This window comes from Aulonocara stuartgranti, assembly GCF_965226115.1.
Source record: "Aulonocara stuartgranti genome assembly, chromosome: 15".
Taxonomy (NCBI): Eukaryota; Metazoa; Chordata; class Actinopteri; order Cichliformes; family Cichlidae; genus Aulonocara; species Aulonocara stuartgranti.
The window spans coordinates 9,021,590-9,038,021 of record NC_138951.1 but is presented as its reverse complement, the minus strand read 5'-3'; the positions used below and the strand labels follow the sequence as shown (position 1 = coordinate 9,038,021).

The window sequence follows — 16,432 nt, the reverse complement described above, 5'->3', positions numbered from 1 at the left end:
TGACACATCACCATAAAACCGGGGGGGGGGGGATTATAAAAATTCTGTTGAATTCATAATCAATATTGTGCCAAGGTGTGTTATATTAATTATATTACAACATAAAGACCCTACAGTATTAAAAAGAAACCCCGACAACCAGACAACCCCCGACGAGCAGGCACTTGGTGACAGTGGGAAGGAAAAACCCCATTTTAACAGGAAGAAACCTCTGATAGAATCAGGCTAAGAGAGGGGCAGCCATCTGCCATGAGTAGTTGGGGGTGAGGGGAGAAGAGAGCAGATAGAACCTGGGTTTAATAGTTGCTAATGATTAAATAGTAGTGATGTATAAACACACAGAGAGTTAAAAGAGGTGAGTGAAGAAGAAACACTCAGTGGATCATGGGATAGCCTGCAAGCCTGTTGCAGTATAACAATGAGATGCTTCAGGGTAATCTGATCCAGCCCTAACTCCAAAATTTATCAGGATTCGACTTTTTCTTTCTACTGTTGAAAACTTTTGAAACACTTACTACAAATAAGCCTGCAGTCTGAGAGAGAAGTTCTGTGCTAAGATAATGAGGTACTATGAAGTCTTTAAGATATGACAGAGGCTGATTACACAATCTGCTTTCCAAAATAAGGTCATGACTTGAAAATCTTTATTATTGCTCTAATTTTATTGAAAATGGTACAAATACAACTTTTTAAATGTTGAAAAAATGTGATTTTTAATGAATTTGAGGCAGGCAACATGTTTCAGAAGATAAAAGCGTTTTTAGGGATGTGCAGCATTACGTTTTCTTTTTTAAACCACTCTGTGTTTGGGTGCAGACGACACATTAAAACAGCTGAAAGTTTTGATCTACGCTGCTCAAGCTGTTTGGGGCCTTCATGTCAGAAAATTAGAATTCATCATGCGTCACGGCTGACAGTTTCCTGCAGTTTCCACTTTTTACGCTCTGCTAACTTGCAGCTGTCTTTTTGAGTCGCACAATATTTACTGTCGAGACGAGAAAGTGGCGTCAATCTTCTCATCTATCTCTCAGCAAGAATGCCAAAGAGTGTCTTTTCTCTTAAACCCTTTTTTCAGGTTTGTTGCTTCTGTAATCAATTCTCAAGATCCGCGTTTGAAATCAGTCTGCACACGGGGATCTGATTAATGCTGGGAAAATAATATGCTGTGTTATTGAAGTGAAGCAATAATAAGATGCTGATTTGTTTCATCTGCACAAACCTATCCGTTTCAACTCATCGTGACTAAGTGGAAGTCACTGCAAGTCAGTCCTATGATGATCTTAAATGACCTTTTCAGTTATACTAAGTCTATCACAATTTTGGCTTTTAAGTTTTTGATTGACACTGCTCTCTCACAAATGTATCAGTCATCTGTCACTTGTCATACACGCTCAGGGCAAATCACCCTTCAGGGAAACAGTGAATTTTAAGCGCCTTCTAATGACTGTGACATTTATAGGTTATTCTTTATAGGTCAAAATGTTTTCCTGACCTCAGAGGGTCAGCAGACTTACAAAATGAGACTTAATCATCCATTGTTAGTCGCGGCCTGGTTTTCCCAGATTCTTTCAATTAAAATTTGCTCTGCTCCCAGTGGTAGTGGCCTGAGGACATAGAGAAAGTCTGGTGTGAAAGCCTCAAGGACCTTTGGAATAACTACACGGACAGATGCATTAAAGTTTTACAGAGATGATTTAAATTGTGCCTGTCATGAAGAAGTTTTTGAGTGCCACGGGTTGGAAATGTTGTTTCACCTCTTTGAAATCTGACAGCTCTTCCTTTCCTTTGCGTCCGGATGTGTCTGTCCTTTACCTCTCATCTGCCTGTCTCTACTCTGGCCTCTATGTTTCCTTCTTCCTGCTCTTTTGCTTTATTGTTTGGCAGCCTCTCATAAGCACCTGCCATCTCTCATAGATCCAGAGACACATAAGCCCAGTGGGATGGAGGAAAAGCTCCGGAGGCCCTTATTCTCTGCTTCGCTCAGCTCGCCCTCACCTCGTAGTAACCCTACTCGAAGGCGACCAATCAAACATGACTCTTGGGTAGGTCAGCTTTAAAGCGTTACATCATTGCTAGCTTGCGTGCTCTTGCTACCTGTCAAATACAGAATTAATGTCTGCTCCTTTTGCCTATAAATCCATGCCTGCTTCAGCATTTGGGTACTGCACATTTCAGAAGTTCTCCACTCCTAATATATCACTATGTCTGTTAAATCCTCAAACCAGCTGCTTTTAAATACTGGGGTTAGTGGTTAGTGACATTGCGCTTTTGTGGTTGCTGCTCCAAGGCTTTGCAATAGCCTTCCTTTCACAATCAAATAATCCCACTGTTAAATGTTCATACATAATATTTGTTTTTAGTTTTTTAAACCATGTTTATTTCATGTAAAATGTATCATTTCAACTTAGTTTGATGTTGTCTTTCTATTAAATGTGCTTTAAACTTTTAAACCGAATAAGTGGACTAGAATGATGAATATGGTCATATATCCATGGACCTCTTCTTTACATGAGCCAAATTTAAATGGAAAAAATTGAAACTTTAAATTTCAGTGGAAAAAAAGATTAAAATGTAAAAGTGGGAAGGAATAGTATAGCATGATTATTGGTCATATCCTGCCATTTATCCTCTATAAAACGTAATAAATATGTGCAAAGTATAAAATAATGGGAGCTAATTTTATACATTTATTGCACATCTGTATATAATCTGGTGTTCAGTTGCAGATTTTCAACACTAGGTGACACCATACCCATACGAATGTCTCCCATATACACTGATCTCATACACGGAAATCCCGATGATGCACATTTTTCCCTGATGTGCCTTTCCTCTCAGTGAGAAATGATCCTGTGGCTGAACGAGACCTGGTTCAAGCTGGTTCAAGTTCATTTTATTGCTGCAGTTGTGCAGTTTATCATCTGTCCGTGCTTATTAAGTTGGGTATTTTTCCAGGGTACTTTCTCATATTGTACTAAATATCTATTACTGTGACTGTTAATTGAGTTGCATCTGTGACTGGATTAAGAGAATCTATTTTCACAGATTGATTCCTCAGTAGCAGTTCATTTATGTGAATAAGCAAACAGGCAAGCACCTGGCTCAGTGCAGATGCACAAATGCTTGAAAGTACAGAAGGAGCAGGATTATAACTTGAAGCACTTTGAACGTGGACTGAGTCCTATTGTTGTGTCTCAACAGGATGTGGAAGATGGACTTGAGGATGCATTCTCAAGGTGAGCTTTGTTCGTGACTGTAATTCTGCAGAGCGCTAATGAGAATAAAATCTGATTTTCTTGTTTTATGCACACTAATATTTAAATACTACCATAAGAAACAAATGTATTCAACACATTGTGACAATGAATATTGCCTTTTGATTACAGTTGAATAGCTCCTGAGTTACACTGAGGGCCTTTGAGTCTTTGGATGAAATATCTTTTCTTTTGAAAACAGATATTGAAAGTCACATAGAAACTGAAATAAGCAGGCGAATGTGATAAACGTGATTTTCCAAGGTACCTTGGTCTAAAAGATGGCATTGAAACTGGTGAAATAACTTGATATTCAAAGTAGCTGTCTTAAGATATTTTCACAGTGGCATGCAAAGGTTTGGGTGGGCATAATCAAAATTTCTTACTGTGAATAGTTGAGTGGGATTATCTGATCTCCAAAGAGTTGTGTGAAAAATTCAAAGCTTTAGAAATGATCTGACTCATGCAAAAGACCTTCTGCAAGTTACAAGTTACACACTCTGGAGTTATGCTGCGCTGTTTCACTTTGTTGTGAATCCTCCACTAATATGACCGTTGTGTGAGAGGCACCTTTCCACCAAATTTAGTGTCAGAATTCTGCAAATTTGTCTTTTATTTTATTCAACCTTATTTTTACAGGTAATCCCACTGAGACTTAGTGTCTTATTTACAAGATGAACGTGTTTCAATTTAAAAAAAAAAGAAAAAGAAAATAGTGCTACTACTGTATAGTAATAATATAGTAATTATCATTTAACTGTTCTTTTAACTCTGTGAACTTGAGGAGACCAGATTCTGTTGTCTTGAAAAGAAAATATGTTCCCTTTCTTGCTTCTTGTAGAATCTCAGCTTCTCCGAGGCTGTTCAGATACTCTTTTGCCTTATTTTTCATTTCATAATTTATGAAATGTTTTAAAGGGGTGATAGCTCTGGACTCCAGGCTGCACACCCTGGTTCTCTTCCTGTTGAGCCGCTCTTTTGAAGTACATGCAGAATGGTGTTATCAGCATTTTTGATGAAATATTCCAGGCTTTTCCTGAAAAATGTATACACCACAGCATGTGTTGCTCCAAAAACATTTATATGCTGTTACTGCTGTACACACCAATGCATTAAAAAAACTTTCCAGTCTTTCATCACCCCTCACCCAGCTTCTGTGAAATGTGTTGTTTTCACATTAAAAGGAGGAATTTATTTCCTTATTTATTTGTGTGTTTATTTTTAATGACATGTGGCGTTTTGTTTTGAAAATCTGTATTATTATTTAGCTCTATACGCAATGGCCAACCTTTTTTGAAAAGGTGAATTTGACTGAATTTTTATTCATAGGTTTCCATAAATATACATTATTTGTTTTATAGGGCATCACTGTACAACATGCACCCTTAAAGCTGTAAGCTTGTTCTAAACATCAAGCATAATTGACTCATAGAGATCATGTGGAACAAGCAACCTCCTTTGATTGCTACAAGATCACCACTTTCCCAGACAGAGGTTTCAGGAGCACACCAGCTCAAACCAGTGCGGGAGCTCCACAATGCATCAACACCTTGTCACTGAACTAGGATTACGATACAGCGCTTATACCACGATGTGTGACAGCTTGTAAAATTGACTTTTTATAGGTGTAGGATACCTGCAGAGACAGGAATGTGAGTCTCGGGTGAAATGTGAGACATGAGGGATATGAAAAAGTCACACGTCAATGTGACAACTGATGTGAAGGAATACCCCCAATTCTGCCTGATTGTTACAAATCCTTGCATGCAGATACCCAATTTAAAAATTGTGTATCTTTTAAATTAAATATATAAACATAGTATATTTCACCTGTTACTACTTAATGCACTTGATCACTCTGAAAACTCGCAGCTCACAAAATGTATGATTGTCTGCATGACTCTTAATTTCGTTGTGTAGCCAGCTTTCAGTCTCTGAGACTGTGTATACATCCTACAGCTCTGTAAAATCTGTCTACAAAGACAGAGAAGAGCTACAGAAAGATGGTGCTGCACACATTAAAGACATTGCACTCGTTAAGCTGTGCTGCCTGTGGCTAACGGAAGTTTTGGGGAAAGCAAATGAGTAAATTCGACGAAGGGATTTTCTGCATGTGTGTTTCTGTGGAAGTTGCTTTTACATGCGTGGAGAGCAGAAAAGGAAAGCAGGTCATCACTCAGGCACTTCTCAGCAGGGATGGGGACAGTTGTCAAATAGTGGGTAGGTGAAACTCTAGATAAACGTCTACTAAATCTGACGTCCTGGGAGTCGCACTAAAGGAGTTTGAAGTGTTTAGAGTGAACGTGCTCTGCAGGGGTCAGCAAGGATGTCAAGCGCTGCAGTTGTGGTACAGCACTGGTGAATGAGACGCGGCCTGAAACTCTGAAGAATCTGGGTGACATTGAGTTTTCATGGCTGTCACACCTATTTAATGTTGTATGTGACTTCGGGAATGCCTTTAGATACAACAGAGGAGGGTTTTATTTGTGGCTCTTCATATGTTCAAGGAGAACTCTGTTTTAAAATGTCTCTGCTGTTTATCTACTCTCTAGCCCTTTGGTTCCCAAAATGTAAGTATGTTTAACTGCCAAAGATTTACTGTTAAATAGAAAAAGCTCTTTTGTGAACTGAGTGGTTTCTGTTATATTTCAGGCCTGCTTATACAACAGAATGACTGGGTTTGCCTCAAATGTTAGTGAAGGTAGTCTCTGCCTTTACAGCTACCCTTTAAAAAACCCAGAAACTATTCTAGTGGTCTTAAACCATGTCTTTATATATTATGAGGTGTCAAAACTCGTCATTAAGGGTACTGGGGAAGCAGTCAGGGTCGTCTTTAAGGGGCAAAGAATTTTGCTAGTACCCATTAAAAATGTTTTTGGTGAAGTATTTTACTCTTGCTTTACTCTTGCTCTAACTTTGTATAGCTCATAACATTAGGTGTTTGTATAGGAATTGTCTGTTTGGTTTGGGGTTGGATGGTTGTCTGAATCTCTTGCACACACTGCAGTAAGTTTCCATCACCAGTGCCTCTTCAGCTTCCTGGTATATCTACGAGTGCGCTTGTTTAAATATAGCATCGGGGTCACGTTATTGGTCTGCGGTTTGGCGATTCAGTTTAAATCTCTTTAATCCACTTTGGTGTAAGCAGCAGCATGACCTCTAGGGGTCACTGGTAGCACTTTGTAGTTTTGCGAGTTGAGCTGCAGCTGATACCGTTAAACCAACTTCAGTAGAATAATTTTAATTAACACTTAGCTGCACAGGTCAGGATTTAGACCTCATTAAAAAATCTATTTTTAGCAGAGCCAAAAGTGCTCACAACTATTGACTTCAGCTTCAGTTCAAACTGGTTTAATTAAAATGATTCATTTATGGTATTTAAAATTTCATAAATGAACGGCGACCCTGTGTAACAGCCGATTTAGCACTGAAGTACTTCTCCCCATTGAAATCTGAAGTGTTCTTTTTAGTTTAGTTTAGGCTTCTTTGTGTGTCACTTTGCTAACCGCATGGTGAAAGTGGGGCAGCTCACTTCACAATGTGTGCATGTACACTCCTGATGCCCTTTACCGGAACAGTTCCTATCACCTTTTCTTCACTTATCCTAACCTTTAGCACTGATTCACTTTGTCTTGATTTCTTCTGTCTTGTATCTGGCACGCAGCAACATGGAAACAGAGGAGACAGACACTGGTAAGTGATGTGATAAATGTATTGTTTTAGGACAGTACATGCTTGCTCTGCCTCCTTATTTCAGGCCTAATGTGAAAAATCCTAACTATTATTATCCCAGTCCAATCTGCTCTCTGCAAGGGGAAAGCACTGGCCTCTGGACGTATGTGACTCCACTAATAAGAAGATGATATTACGCTCAGAGCCACATTAAAGTTTTTGTTTGTTTGTTTGTTTTTACCTGAAAAGATTATTTTGATTTCAATTAGGATTAAACTATTACTTAAAATCTGTTTTTCAATATTAATTTTAATATTACATTTCCTTGGTTAGTGGTCCAGCCCAATGTAAATCTTAACATCTTCATCTCAACCTCCTGTCTTTTTGTTGGTGCCACCATTACCAAACCATACCTCAACAGGTTTCACTTTGTAAACCGTCCCTTTCACTCTTGCTGCTATCCTTCGGTCACCTGTCTCCTCTCATTCACACACGTATTCCATCTTGCTTTTACTGGCTTTCATTCCTCTTCTCTCCAGTGCACACCCCCACCTCTCCAGACTCTTCTTACTCTGCTTCTTACTCTCACTGCAGATCACAGTGTCATCTGCAAACGTCATAGCCCACGGAGACTCCTGCCTGACCTCGTCTGTCATCCTGTCCATCACCAGTGCAAAAAAAGTGACTGAGTGAATGATATAATTTTAATCATTAAGTTGCACATCAAAGCCATTGGCGTGCTGAAAAATGTTTATTGTTAAAATATAATATACCAAATAAATGAGGGTAGCGCTTCTGTTCAATTTTGGAGTTGGCTTTTGTTTTCAGTGTTGCCAGTGTTTTTCCGAACAACATCAAAAACACTGAATTTTCTTGTTGTCTGCCACTCACGACCTCACACGCTGCACTTTATCCACTAGCACTCCCTTTTCCCATTTGTTCTTTGTCATTTTGAGTCAAATCAACATCCTCTGGCGTTGTGTGTTTGTGTCTGTGACCTTGCTACATTATATGCTTCCTTCTTCTGTCAGTTTTTTAAACCTTTGTATAGACTGTAAACCCCTTTGCTAGAACATTTTTTTCAGAAGACAATGCTCTGCTTTTCTCTGTCTCTGTCAGACTGGCCGAGTCCCGCTCCGAACCCATCTCTGACAATGCAGCTTTGAGTCTCCCGGAGGTCTCCACTGAGAATCTGTTGCCTGTCTGCAACAATGAGTTTAAATAACATACCGGCAATAGCTGCCCGACGTACAGCACCACAGAAATTAGACAAAAAGCATACGCTCCAGTACCCAGGCTGACAAAAACAGCATGCTTTACTCAATCAGAAAGAAAAAAACATATCACCCTCCCCGGTGCACAAACTGAATGAGAAAGCCTGTATTTGATATTCAGTCACTGCTGCAGAGAAGCCAGAGTGAATACCCTGATATCATGAAATGTTATTTCTATGAATGCCTGCCTGTCAAAACCCACTTCTCTCAGTGTAAACAGCCATCTCCTGCCATCTTAAAATTTGGTGCACACAGTGTGCAATACACCACAGCGAAGAGAGCAAGGACCACAAATTTGTACACAATGCAAATCACACAGGATGAAGTTTGGAGTCTCCTCCTTTTAGTAATAATTTGTGAAACATTTCCACATGTGGATTCCACTTGTAAATTACAGTAAAGATTGCACAAACGTCACAGTCCAAAGATGCGTGCACTGTATATATGCCTGCTATCGCTTTCTGAAAATGTGAGCACTCTCTAATCTTGCTGTTTGTTTTGGTGCAGTAACAGCTGCCAGTCACAGCACTTGCTGGTGGAAGTCCAGTGTTAGGAGTCATCATCAGACACTGGAGTGAACACTCTGTCATGATGCTGAATGGGTTTTACACGAATCATCCAGTTTGTTGTATCGAACAAACCATTTCTTTTGGGGGATGAAGGCCCCATTAGACACAGAGATATATAAAAGTGTGTGTCAGGTTTTTTTTCCCCTGGCAACACAGTCAATAAGGAAATGTTTCTTTAAGAAGAATACTTGTAACATTTACAAAGTAAAGTGGAGTACTTAAATTTAATCTCCAGCTAACTGTATATGATCGTAGTTTTTTGGTCCCAAATTCTCACTGCTTGAGGGGTATTCACTTCATTCACTTATTGTGACCTTTCCCAGCAGATAGATGTGCCAGGTTGTCATGGGAATGGTTCAGTTTGTTATATATCGGGTCATTGTTTGCAGTGGGTGGGGGGGTTTGGAATCCATCATATTTATAATAGAGATAATGTATGAGAAGAGGGAATTTAACTACCAATTTATTCATCTGTCTTTTGTTACAGGACCCAGAAATTGTTAAATCCGAGTGCATCTTTCTGCTGGGAAACATAAGGCAGAAAGCTTCAGGAGTCCTTGAACTTTGGATGTTGGGAAAGTTACCAGATTGTTATTTTCAAGGTCAAGAAAGAACCTTTTATCTATGTTTTATTTTTCCTTATAGGTAAAGTATTTTGGTATCCCTTTTGCATTTAGTGTCATTATCAGGTTTAAAATTATGTATTCACTAAGTAACTAAAGCTTCAAGACCATTAGGGATGCACACAACAACCAGCTGTTTTTATGTTAAAACGGTTACTCTGGCAATTTACAACTGTAATAAATAGAAAAATGTATGCTAACAGTGATCAAAATTGAACTAACAGAGGGTGAGATGGTGTTGTGACTACTAATTCCAAAATCCTGCCTTCCGTTTTCTACAATGCAGCAGCTAAAGTCTGAAAGTTCACCACACTACCAATTTGCACCCCAGGCTTTATGCCGAAGATCTGTAGTTGTGCAAAATAAGAAAAAAAAGATAAGCAAATTTTAATCATATGCAGCCTTTTATGGGTGAATGAGTGATCTGCCTATGGTTTGCACTGCATACATAAAAGTTTACATAGTTGTTTTTCTTTCTGTCTTAAATGCTAAATATGAATGCGAATTTACTCTCGAAAGTAACAGGCTGAGATTTCTGTAACGATCATCACGGTCCGACTGGAATACGGCGAGTTTAGCATCTCCTCATTCATTCAGCTGTCACTGTACATAAAGACAATGTTACTGTTAATGCTGTTAGGTTATGGAAACTGTGTTTCAAGCCCAAAATCAGACTAAAGAAACCTATTTCCATATGCTGTATTTTTTCAGTGTCAAAGTTGTACCTATTTACTGTATGTATACATATTGTATCATTATAAATGAAGTAGGATGATTAGAATCAGGGCTTTTCACAGGTGGGCTTTTTTTTTATCACTAATTGGGACGTGGATGTGTAGATGCTTGTGTGCTTTTGCGTTAGGTTAGACGATTGTACAGATTTAAATGACTGGGTTTTACTACTGCAGGAGTCGCTCATTTTTTTTACTTGTTATATTCAGTTACATAGTTCACACTGTCCTCTTTAAAGGATGCTTTTCCTTTTCTCTTAAACATCTCTTTTCATTAATGGAAATGATACATTCCAATTGTTTTCTTGTTTTTTTATTAGACTGTGCGGTTTATTTATATCCACCACTCAAATGCTGTTTGTTGTCAAGAGCATGTTATATTGTGCCACAGTCTGGTTGAAGTGGTCTTCTCTGTATTCACGGCATCACGACTGAAAATAATTGTGGCGGTGGTAGGTGGGAGGTAGCAGGGAGCTCCGTATTGTTGTCATGACACCCGCTGCAGAATAATTGGATGGCTTATCAGGTTACGACATGAGGCTTAATTACACTGTTTCATTCCTGACTGTCTGAAATACCAACTCTATTACAAATTTTAAAGCGAAACTATTTAGTATGGATAACAGAAATGCCCTGTGTCATGTCAAGGATGGTCTAGGAAGCGATGTGTTCACTTTAGTATTGACTGTGAATTTGGAGGTCAGCAGAGTGCACTGCCAGTGCGATGCTGTAATGCACAAATGATCTGTACTCACCTTTTTCAGACCCGTCATTGATTGACTGATGGATTCCTGTGTGGATGTGTCTGCTGATTCAGTGCCGTTAGATATTTTAAGATTGGCTGCTGTCCAAGAGCTGCGAAATCTGTGAAATCTGCCGTTTAAAAAAAAAACCCCAATAGTTTCAACCTGTGGAGCCGGATAATAATAATAATATTAAATTATGATAATGTATTACATTTACACCTCAGGTAATTTAGAAACAGACGTACTACTAAAACATACTATTAAAGATATTGGGAACATTTTTTTTATGGTTTTAAACCTTTATTTTACTTTATGCTGCAGCAGTTATAGCAAAAACAGGTTGCATAGTTTTAAAAAAAAATGGCACATTAACCATGATAATGTGCCATGATCTTTAATGTACCACTCTTAATATTTCTAAATGACATTGTAGTAATCATTAATGTAGTAGTGAGCTCAGTTTAAATATGAAATGTTGTCCTGGGCGTTGTAATAAGGACAGAGCACATCATGTACACTCATTCTCGAAACACTTTAAGTTTTATTTGCACTGTAATGTTGTTAAAGTGATAAGCTAGTGACTTTTGGCACGTAGGAAATAACAGCCGTTCAAAGCTCTGTTACTGCCTGCACAGCACAATTAATCCACGAGTGGCCAAAGACATGAGAGAAAGTGCATGGGCAGGTTTTGTTGTACAGTTTCTCTATGGTCATGGTGTTAAAGTCCCAAAAAACATCCAGGTGAAATTGTGGTACTGTATAGGCTTAAAGCTAAATTATTATTTGTAAATTAATAAAACATAAAAAGTAATCTAATGTAAGAAGAAGAAAGTCCTGGATTAATAACATTATGACGCAGATAATTCCATCAGGCTCCTCTGAGTATTGTTTCATGTAGCTAGTATACTGGAAACAGCAAGCCATCAATGTGGCAGATTCCCAGCAAATCTTGACTGGATGCGGTTCTTTGGCACAGCTGAGACTTTTGTCTTTGGGAGTGAAGAGAGAGAAACTAGCACTTGGAGGTACAGCATGCCAAACGGAGTCTTATGTGCACTGAATACAAATCACCCTGTGAGGTTCTGAGCCCAGAAAGCATTTTAGGCTGTTAGGTTTTTAAAAAATGAGAAAGAGTTTCGACTGGGGAAGCCAAGTACTCTCAGAAAACCTACTGTACTTCTTAACCCCAAATAAACACTGACGTTTACAGTATGAATTTACTTTACCAAGGTGCTTATTTTCTATCTATGCAAATAGTGGGTTTCCAGCAGTGTTGTGATATTATGTTAATAGCAGTTTGTGTATGATTCACAAGCAGGTGTCCTAATCTGTGTAAAATTGTGTACAGAATTTTGAGGCTGTTATGGTTTGTTACATATTTATGCATAATAAAGGACTTTGTGCAAACTCTGCATTTTGCTGAAATGTCATTTTAATTACAGGATTAAGAAACCAGTCCACAGAAGCCTGTGTTTTATTAAACTAGAAGCCTTCTGTCGTGCTGTTTAATTTCTACGATCCTGTTTGGACACTACCAGAATATCAAAATGATTCTGAACTTGAAGTTTTAAAAAATCTTCAGAAAAGAAGCTTTAAAATAGCTGTTCGGTTTGCAGACAAACAGCTCAAAATCAAACATTTCAGTTTGCTTTGTCTTTATTGATTTAGCTCTTTCTGCTAAACTGTCCACAGTATTTTATTCAATCTGTACTTTTCTCAAACATTTCCCAGTTTACTGGTCAATCACAACCAAGGACGTGCACTTTGGCTGTCTGATCAATATGTCTCTAAATTCTGTCGACCGCTGTTGCCTGATTAAAGGTTTAAAAAAATGCACACCATTTGTAGTGTCTGGTGATTCTTCTTGGCTATCAATAAAAATGCCTGTGTAGTGTCATTTACACGGCCATTTAAAGTACAAACTCAGGTGAAAATTGTTTTAAATACTGCATGCATGGATAGAATGATTTGTGACCCCTGATAATATTCAAAGAAGGACTTTAAGGAAAGTACATGTATATTTATCTAACTTCTAATCTTCCTCTGGCTGGAAACTCTTCAGTCTAGCGTATACAGTGGGGCAAAAAAGTATTTAGTCAGCCACCGATTGTGCAAGTTCCCCCACTTAAAATGATGACAGAGGTCAGTAATTTGCACCAGAGGTACACTTCAACTGTGAGAGACAGGATGTGAAAAAAAAATCCATGAATTCACATGGTAGGATTTGTAAAGAATTTATTCGTAAATCAGGGTGGAAAATAAGTATTTGGTCACCTCAAACAAGGAAAATCTCTGGCTCTCACAGACCTGTAACGTCTTCTGTAAAAAGCTTTTCTGTCCCCCACTCGTTACCTGTATGAATGGCACCTGTTTGAACTCATCCTCTGTATAAAAGACACCTGTCCACAGCCTCAAACAGTCAGACTCCAAACTCCGCCATGGCCAAGACCAAAGAGCTTTCAAAGGACACCAGGAAAAGTATTGTAGACCTGCACCAGACTGGGAAGAGTGAATCTACAATAGGCAAGCAGCTTGGTGTGAAAAAATCAACTGTGGGAGCAATCATCAGAAAATGGAAGACATACAAGACCACTGATAATCTCCCTCGATCTGGGGCTCCACGCAAGATCTCATCCCGTGGGGTCAAAATGATCATGAGAACGGTGAGCAAAGATCCCAGAACCACACGGGGGGACCTGGTGAATGACCTGCAGAGAGCTGGGACCAAAGTAACAAAGGTCACCATCAGTAACACACTACAACGGCAGGGAATCAAATCCCGCAGTGCCAGACGTGTTCCGCTGCTGAAGCCAGTGCATGTCCAGGCCCGTCTGAAGTTTGCCAGAGAGCACATGGATGATACAGCAGAGGATTGGGAGAATGTCATGTGGTCAGATGAAACCAAAGTAGAACTTTTTGGTATAAACTCAACTCGTCGTGTTTAGAGGAAGAAGAATACTGAGTTGCATCCCAAGAACACCATACCTACTGTGAAGCATGGGGGTGGAAACATCATGCTATGGGGCTGTTTTTCTGCCAAGGGGACAGGACGACTGATCCGTGTTAAGGACAGAATGAATGGGGCCATGTATCGTGAGATTTTGAGCCAAAACCTCCTTCCATCAGTGAGAACTTTGAAGATGAAACGAGGCTGGGTCTTCCAACATGACAATGATCCAAAACACACCGCCCGGGCAACAAAGGAGTGGCTCCGTAAGAAGCATTTGAAGGTCCTGGAGTGGCCTAGCCAGTCTCCAGACCTCAACCCCATAGAAAATCTGTGGCGGGAGTTGAAAGTCCGTGTTGCTCGGCGACAGCCCCAAAACATCACTGCTCTCGAGAAGATCTGCATGGAAGAATGGGCCAAAATACCAGCTACTGTGTGTGCAAACCTGGTAAAGACCTATAGTAAACGTTTGACCTCTGTTATTGCCAACAAAGGTTATGTTACAAAGTATTGAGTTGTATTTTTGTCATTGACCAAATACTTATTTTCCACCCTGATTTACGAATAAATTCTTTACAAATCCTACCATGTGGATTCATGGATTTTTTTTTTCACATTCTGTCTCTCACAGTTGAAGTGTACCTCTGGTGCAAATTACTGACCTCTGTCATCATTTTAGGTGGGGGAACTTGCACAATCGGTGGCTGACTAAATACTTTTTTGCCCCACTGTAACTGTAAAACCTCACCTTCTATTGATGTTGCTGGTTTTGATACTGTGTTCACAGACCTCTGCAGCTCTTTCACCTTAAGTTGTGTTGGATTTATAGATTATATGTTCCAAAATTGACATGAAAGTCATTTAAAATATTGCACCATACCCAACATAACACAAATACGGTGCCACCTATGTTTGATTGTCAGTGATGATAACGCAATATACAACATTATAAACAAAATCAGGTGAACTGCAGCACAAATGCTGTGAAATGTTAATAAAAGTATAGATTAGTATAGTAGATTTTATAAATGTAAGTGTAAACAATAATATACACTCCTCATTTATTTGCACCAGAAAGGTGAATAACAAAGAGTTATGTCCTTAAAAAATCGGTGGGGAAAATACAGCAAAGATTTGACACAGGACCCGAGAGATGCATCTGACCCTTCAGTTGATCCTTCTGCTCTTTTGTCTCAGCATAAATGCTTTCATTGGAACAGTGGCTGTCAAGGAGAAATTCATAAAGGAAGGGAAACAAGAAGAAAATGCAGAAGTATGCCATATTGCACAAGAACTGCACTGAAAATCAGTGGACCTCAATGTTATTGAAGCAATGTGGGATTGTCTGGATAAGATAAGATAAACTTTATTAGTCCAACACGTGGGAAATTTGTTGGAAAATGGATGAATTGATGGAGAATGGAATGTCCTTGAGAAGTCTGGAGAACTATTCCTGAAGACTACTTAAAGAAATTACAAGAAAGTTTGTCTAAAAGAGCTCAGGCTGTGTTGATGAATAAGGGTAGTCATGCCAAATATTGACTTTCAAGTTTATTAGAATTGTTCAAACACTTTATGGATTATTTCCCTTTGTGTTTGCGTATTTCAATAAATATTTTCCTATCAAAATATATAGAAATGAGGAGGTGGCTCAAGGCTTTTGCACATTACTGCAGATTTTTAACAATTTATTTCTTTTAATTGAATGAAGAATGATCACACTTCTGAGAAAGCCTTTAAAGAATGAATATTTCTGTACAAGCTCATCTGAACAGTTCACTGAAGTGTCAAGGGCTTTTATCACACGTTTAAAAATCCCAATCTGATCAGCTCTGTGGGCTTGTGTTTCTGTCAGCTATCTGAGTGTTTGTTTAGACCAATTAATTATGGTTGGCAAATATTTTCATTTCCAAGGATGCATCGCAGTAGGGTGCCTCCAATCTCATTATCAGACTGTGTGCAGAAGTGGGAATGAGAATCAGCTCTGACACAAAGTGGTTTAAAAAAAAAAATGTGTTTAAGATAATAATCAATCACGTTTCGGGATTAAAATATTAGAGATTCATGGCAGAAGCTCTGACTCAGCCCTGACTCATCTAGGCATGGACTCTGCTAAACCCCTGAAGCTGTGCTGTGGTACCAAGATGTTAGCAACAGATTCTTTAAGTTCTAAAAGTTGCAAGGTGGGCCTCCCATGGATTGTACTTGTCTGTCCAGCACATCCCACAGATGTTCAATTGTATTGTAATCGGGGGCATTTGGAGGTCAAATCAACACCTCAAACTCACCGTTTTGCTCCTAAAACCATTCCTGAACCATTTTGCTTTGTGTCAGGGCTCATTATCCTGCTGAAAGAGGCCACCGCTATCAGGAAATAGCATTTCCACGAAAGGGTTTACATGGTCTGCAGCAATCCTCCAGTAGATGGTATGTGTCAAAGTAATGTGTGGTGCCAGGTGTTTCGCAGGTAAGTGACCTACATGCATCTGGCCATGCATGTAATGCAAGAGAAGACATGATTCATCCGACCACACCACTTCCTTCCATTGGTCCGTGGTCCAGTTCTGTTGCTCATGTGCTCATTATTGGCGTTTTCAGTTATGGACATGGGTCGGG

General features: G+C 39.1%; 1 protein-coding gene across 7 annotated transcripts in view; it reads left to right on the top strand.

The window, feature by feature from the left end:
- Nucleotides 1–12,364, top strand: part of LOC309689066 (low density lipoprotein receptor adapter protein 1) — a 47,825-nt gene extending 35,461 nt beyond the window's left edge. Inside the window, exons 8-12 of one of the 7 annotated variants that reach the window (XM_082505220.1) lie at nucleotides 1,915–2,042; nucleotides 3,202–3,236; nucleotides 6,919–6,947; nucleotides 7,521–7,607; nucleotides 8,046–12,364. In XM_082505220.1, coding sequence (XP_082361346.1) covers nucleotides 1,915–2,042; nucleotides 3,202–3,236; nucleotides 6,919–6,947; nucleotides 7,521–7,607; nucleotides 8,046–8,092 — 326 coding nt within the window. In that variant the 3' untranslated portion in view covers nucleotides 8,093–12,364. The other 6 variants (XM_082505223.1, XM_082505222.1, XM_082505225.1 and 3 more) reach the window with 6 other exon arrangements.
- The last annotated feature ends 4,068 nt before the right edge of the window (nucleotides 12,365–16,432 follow it).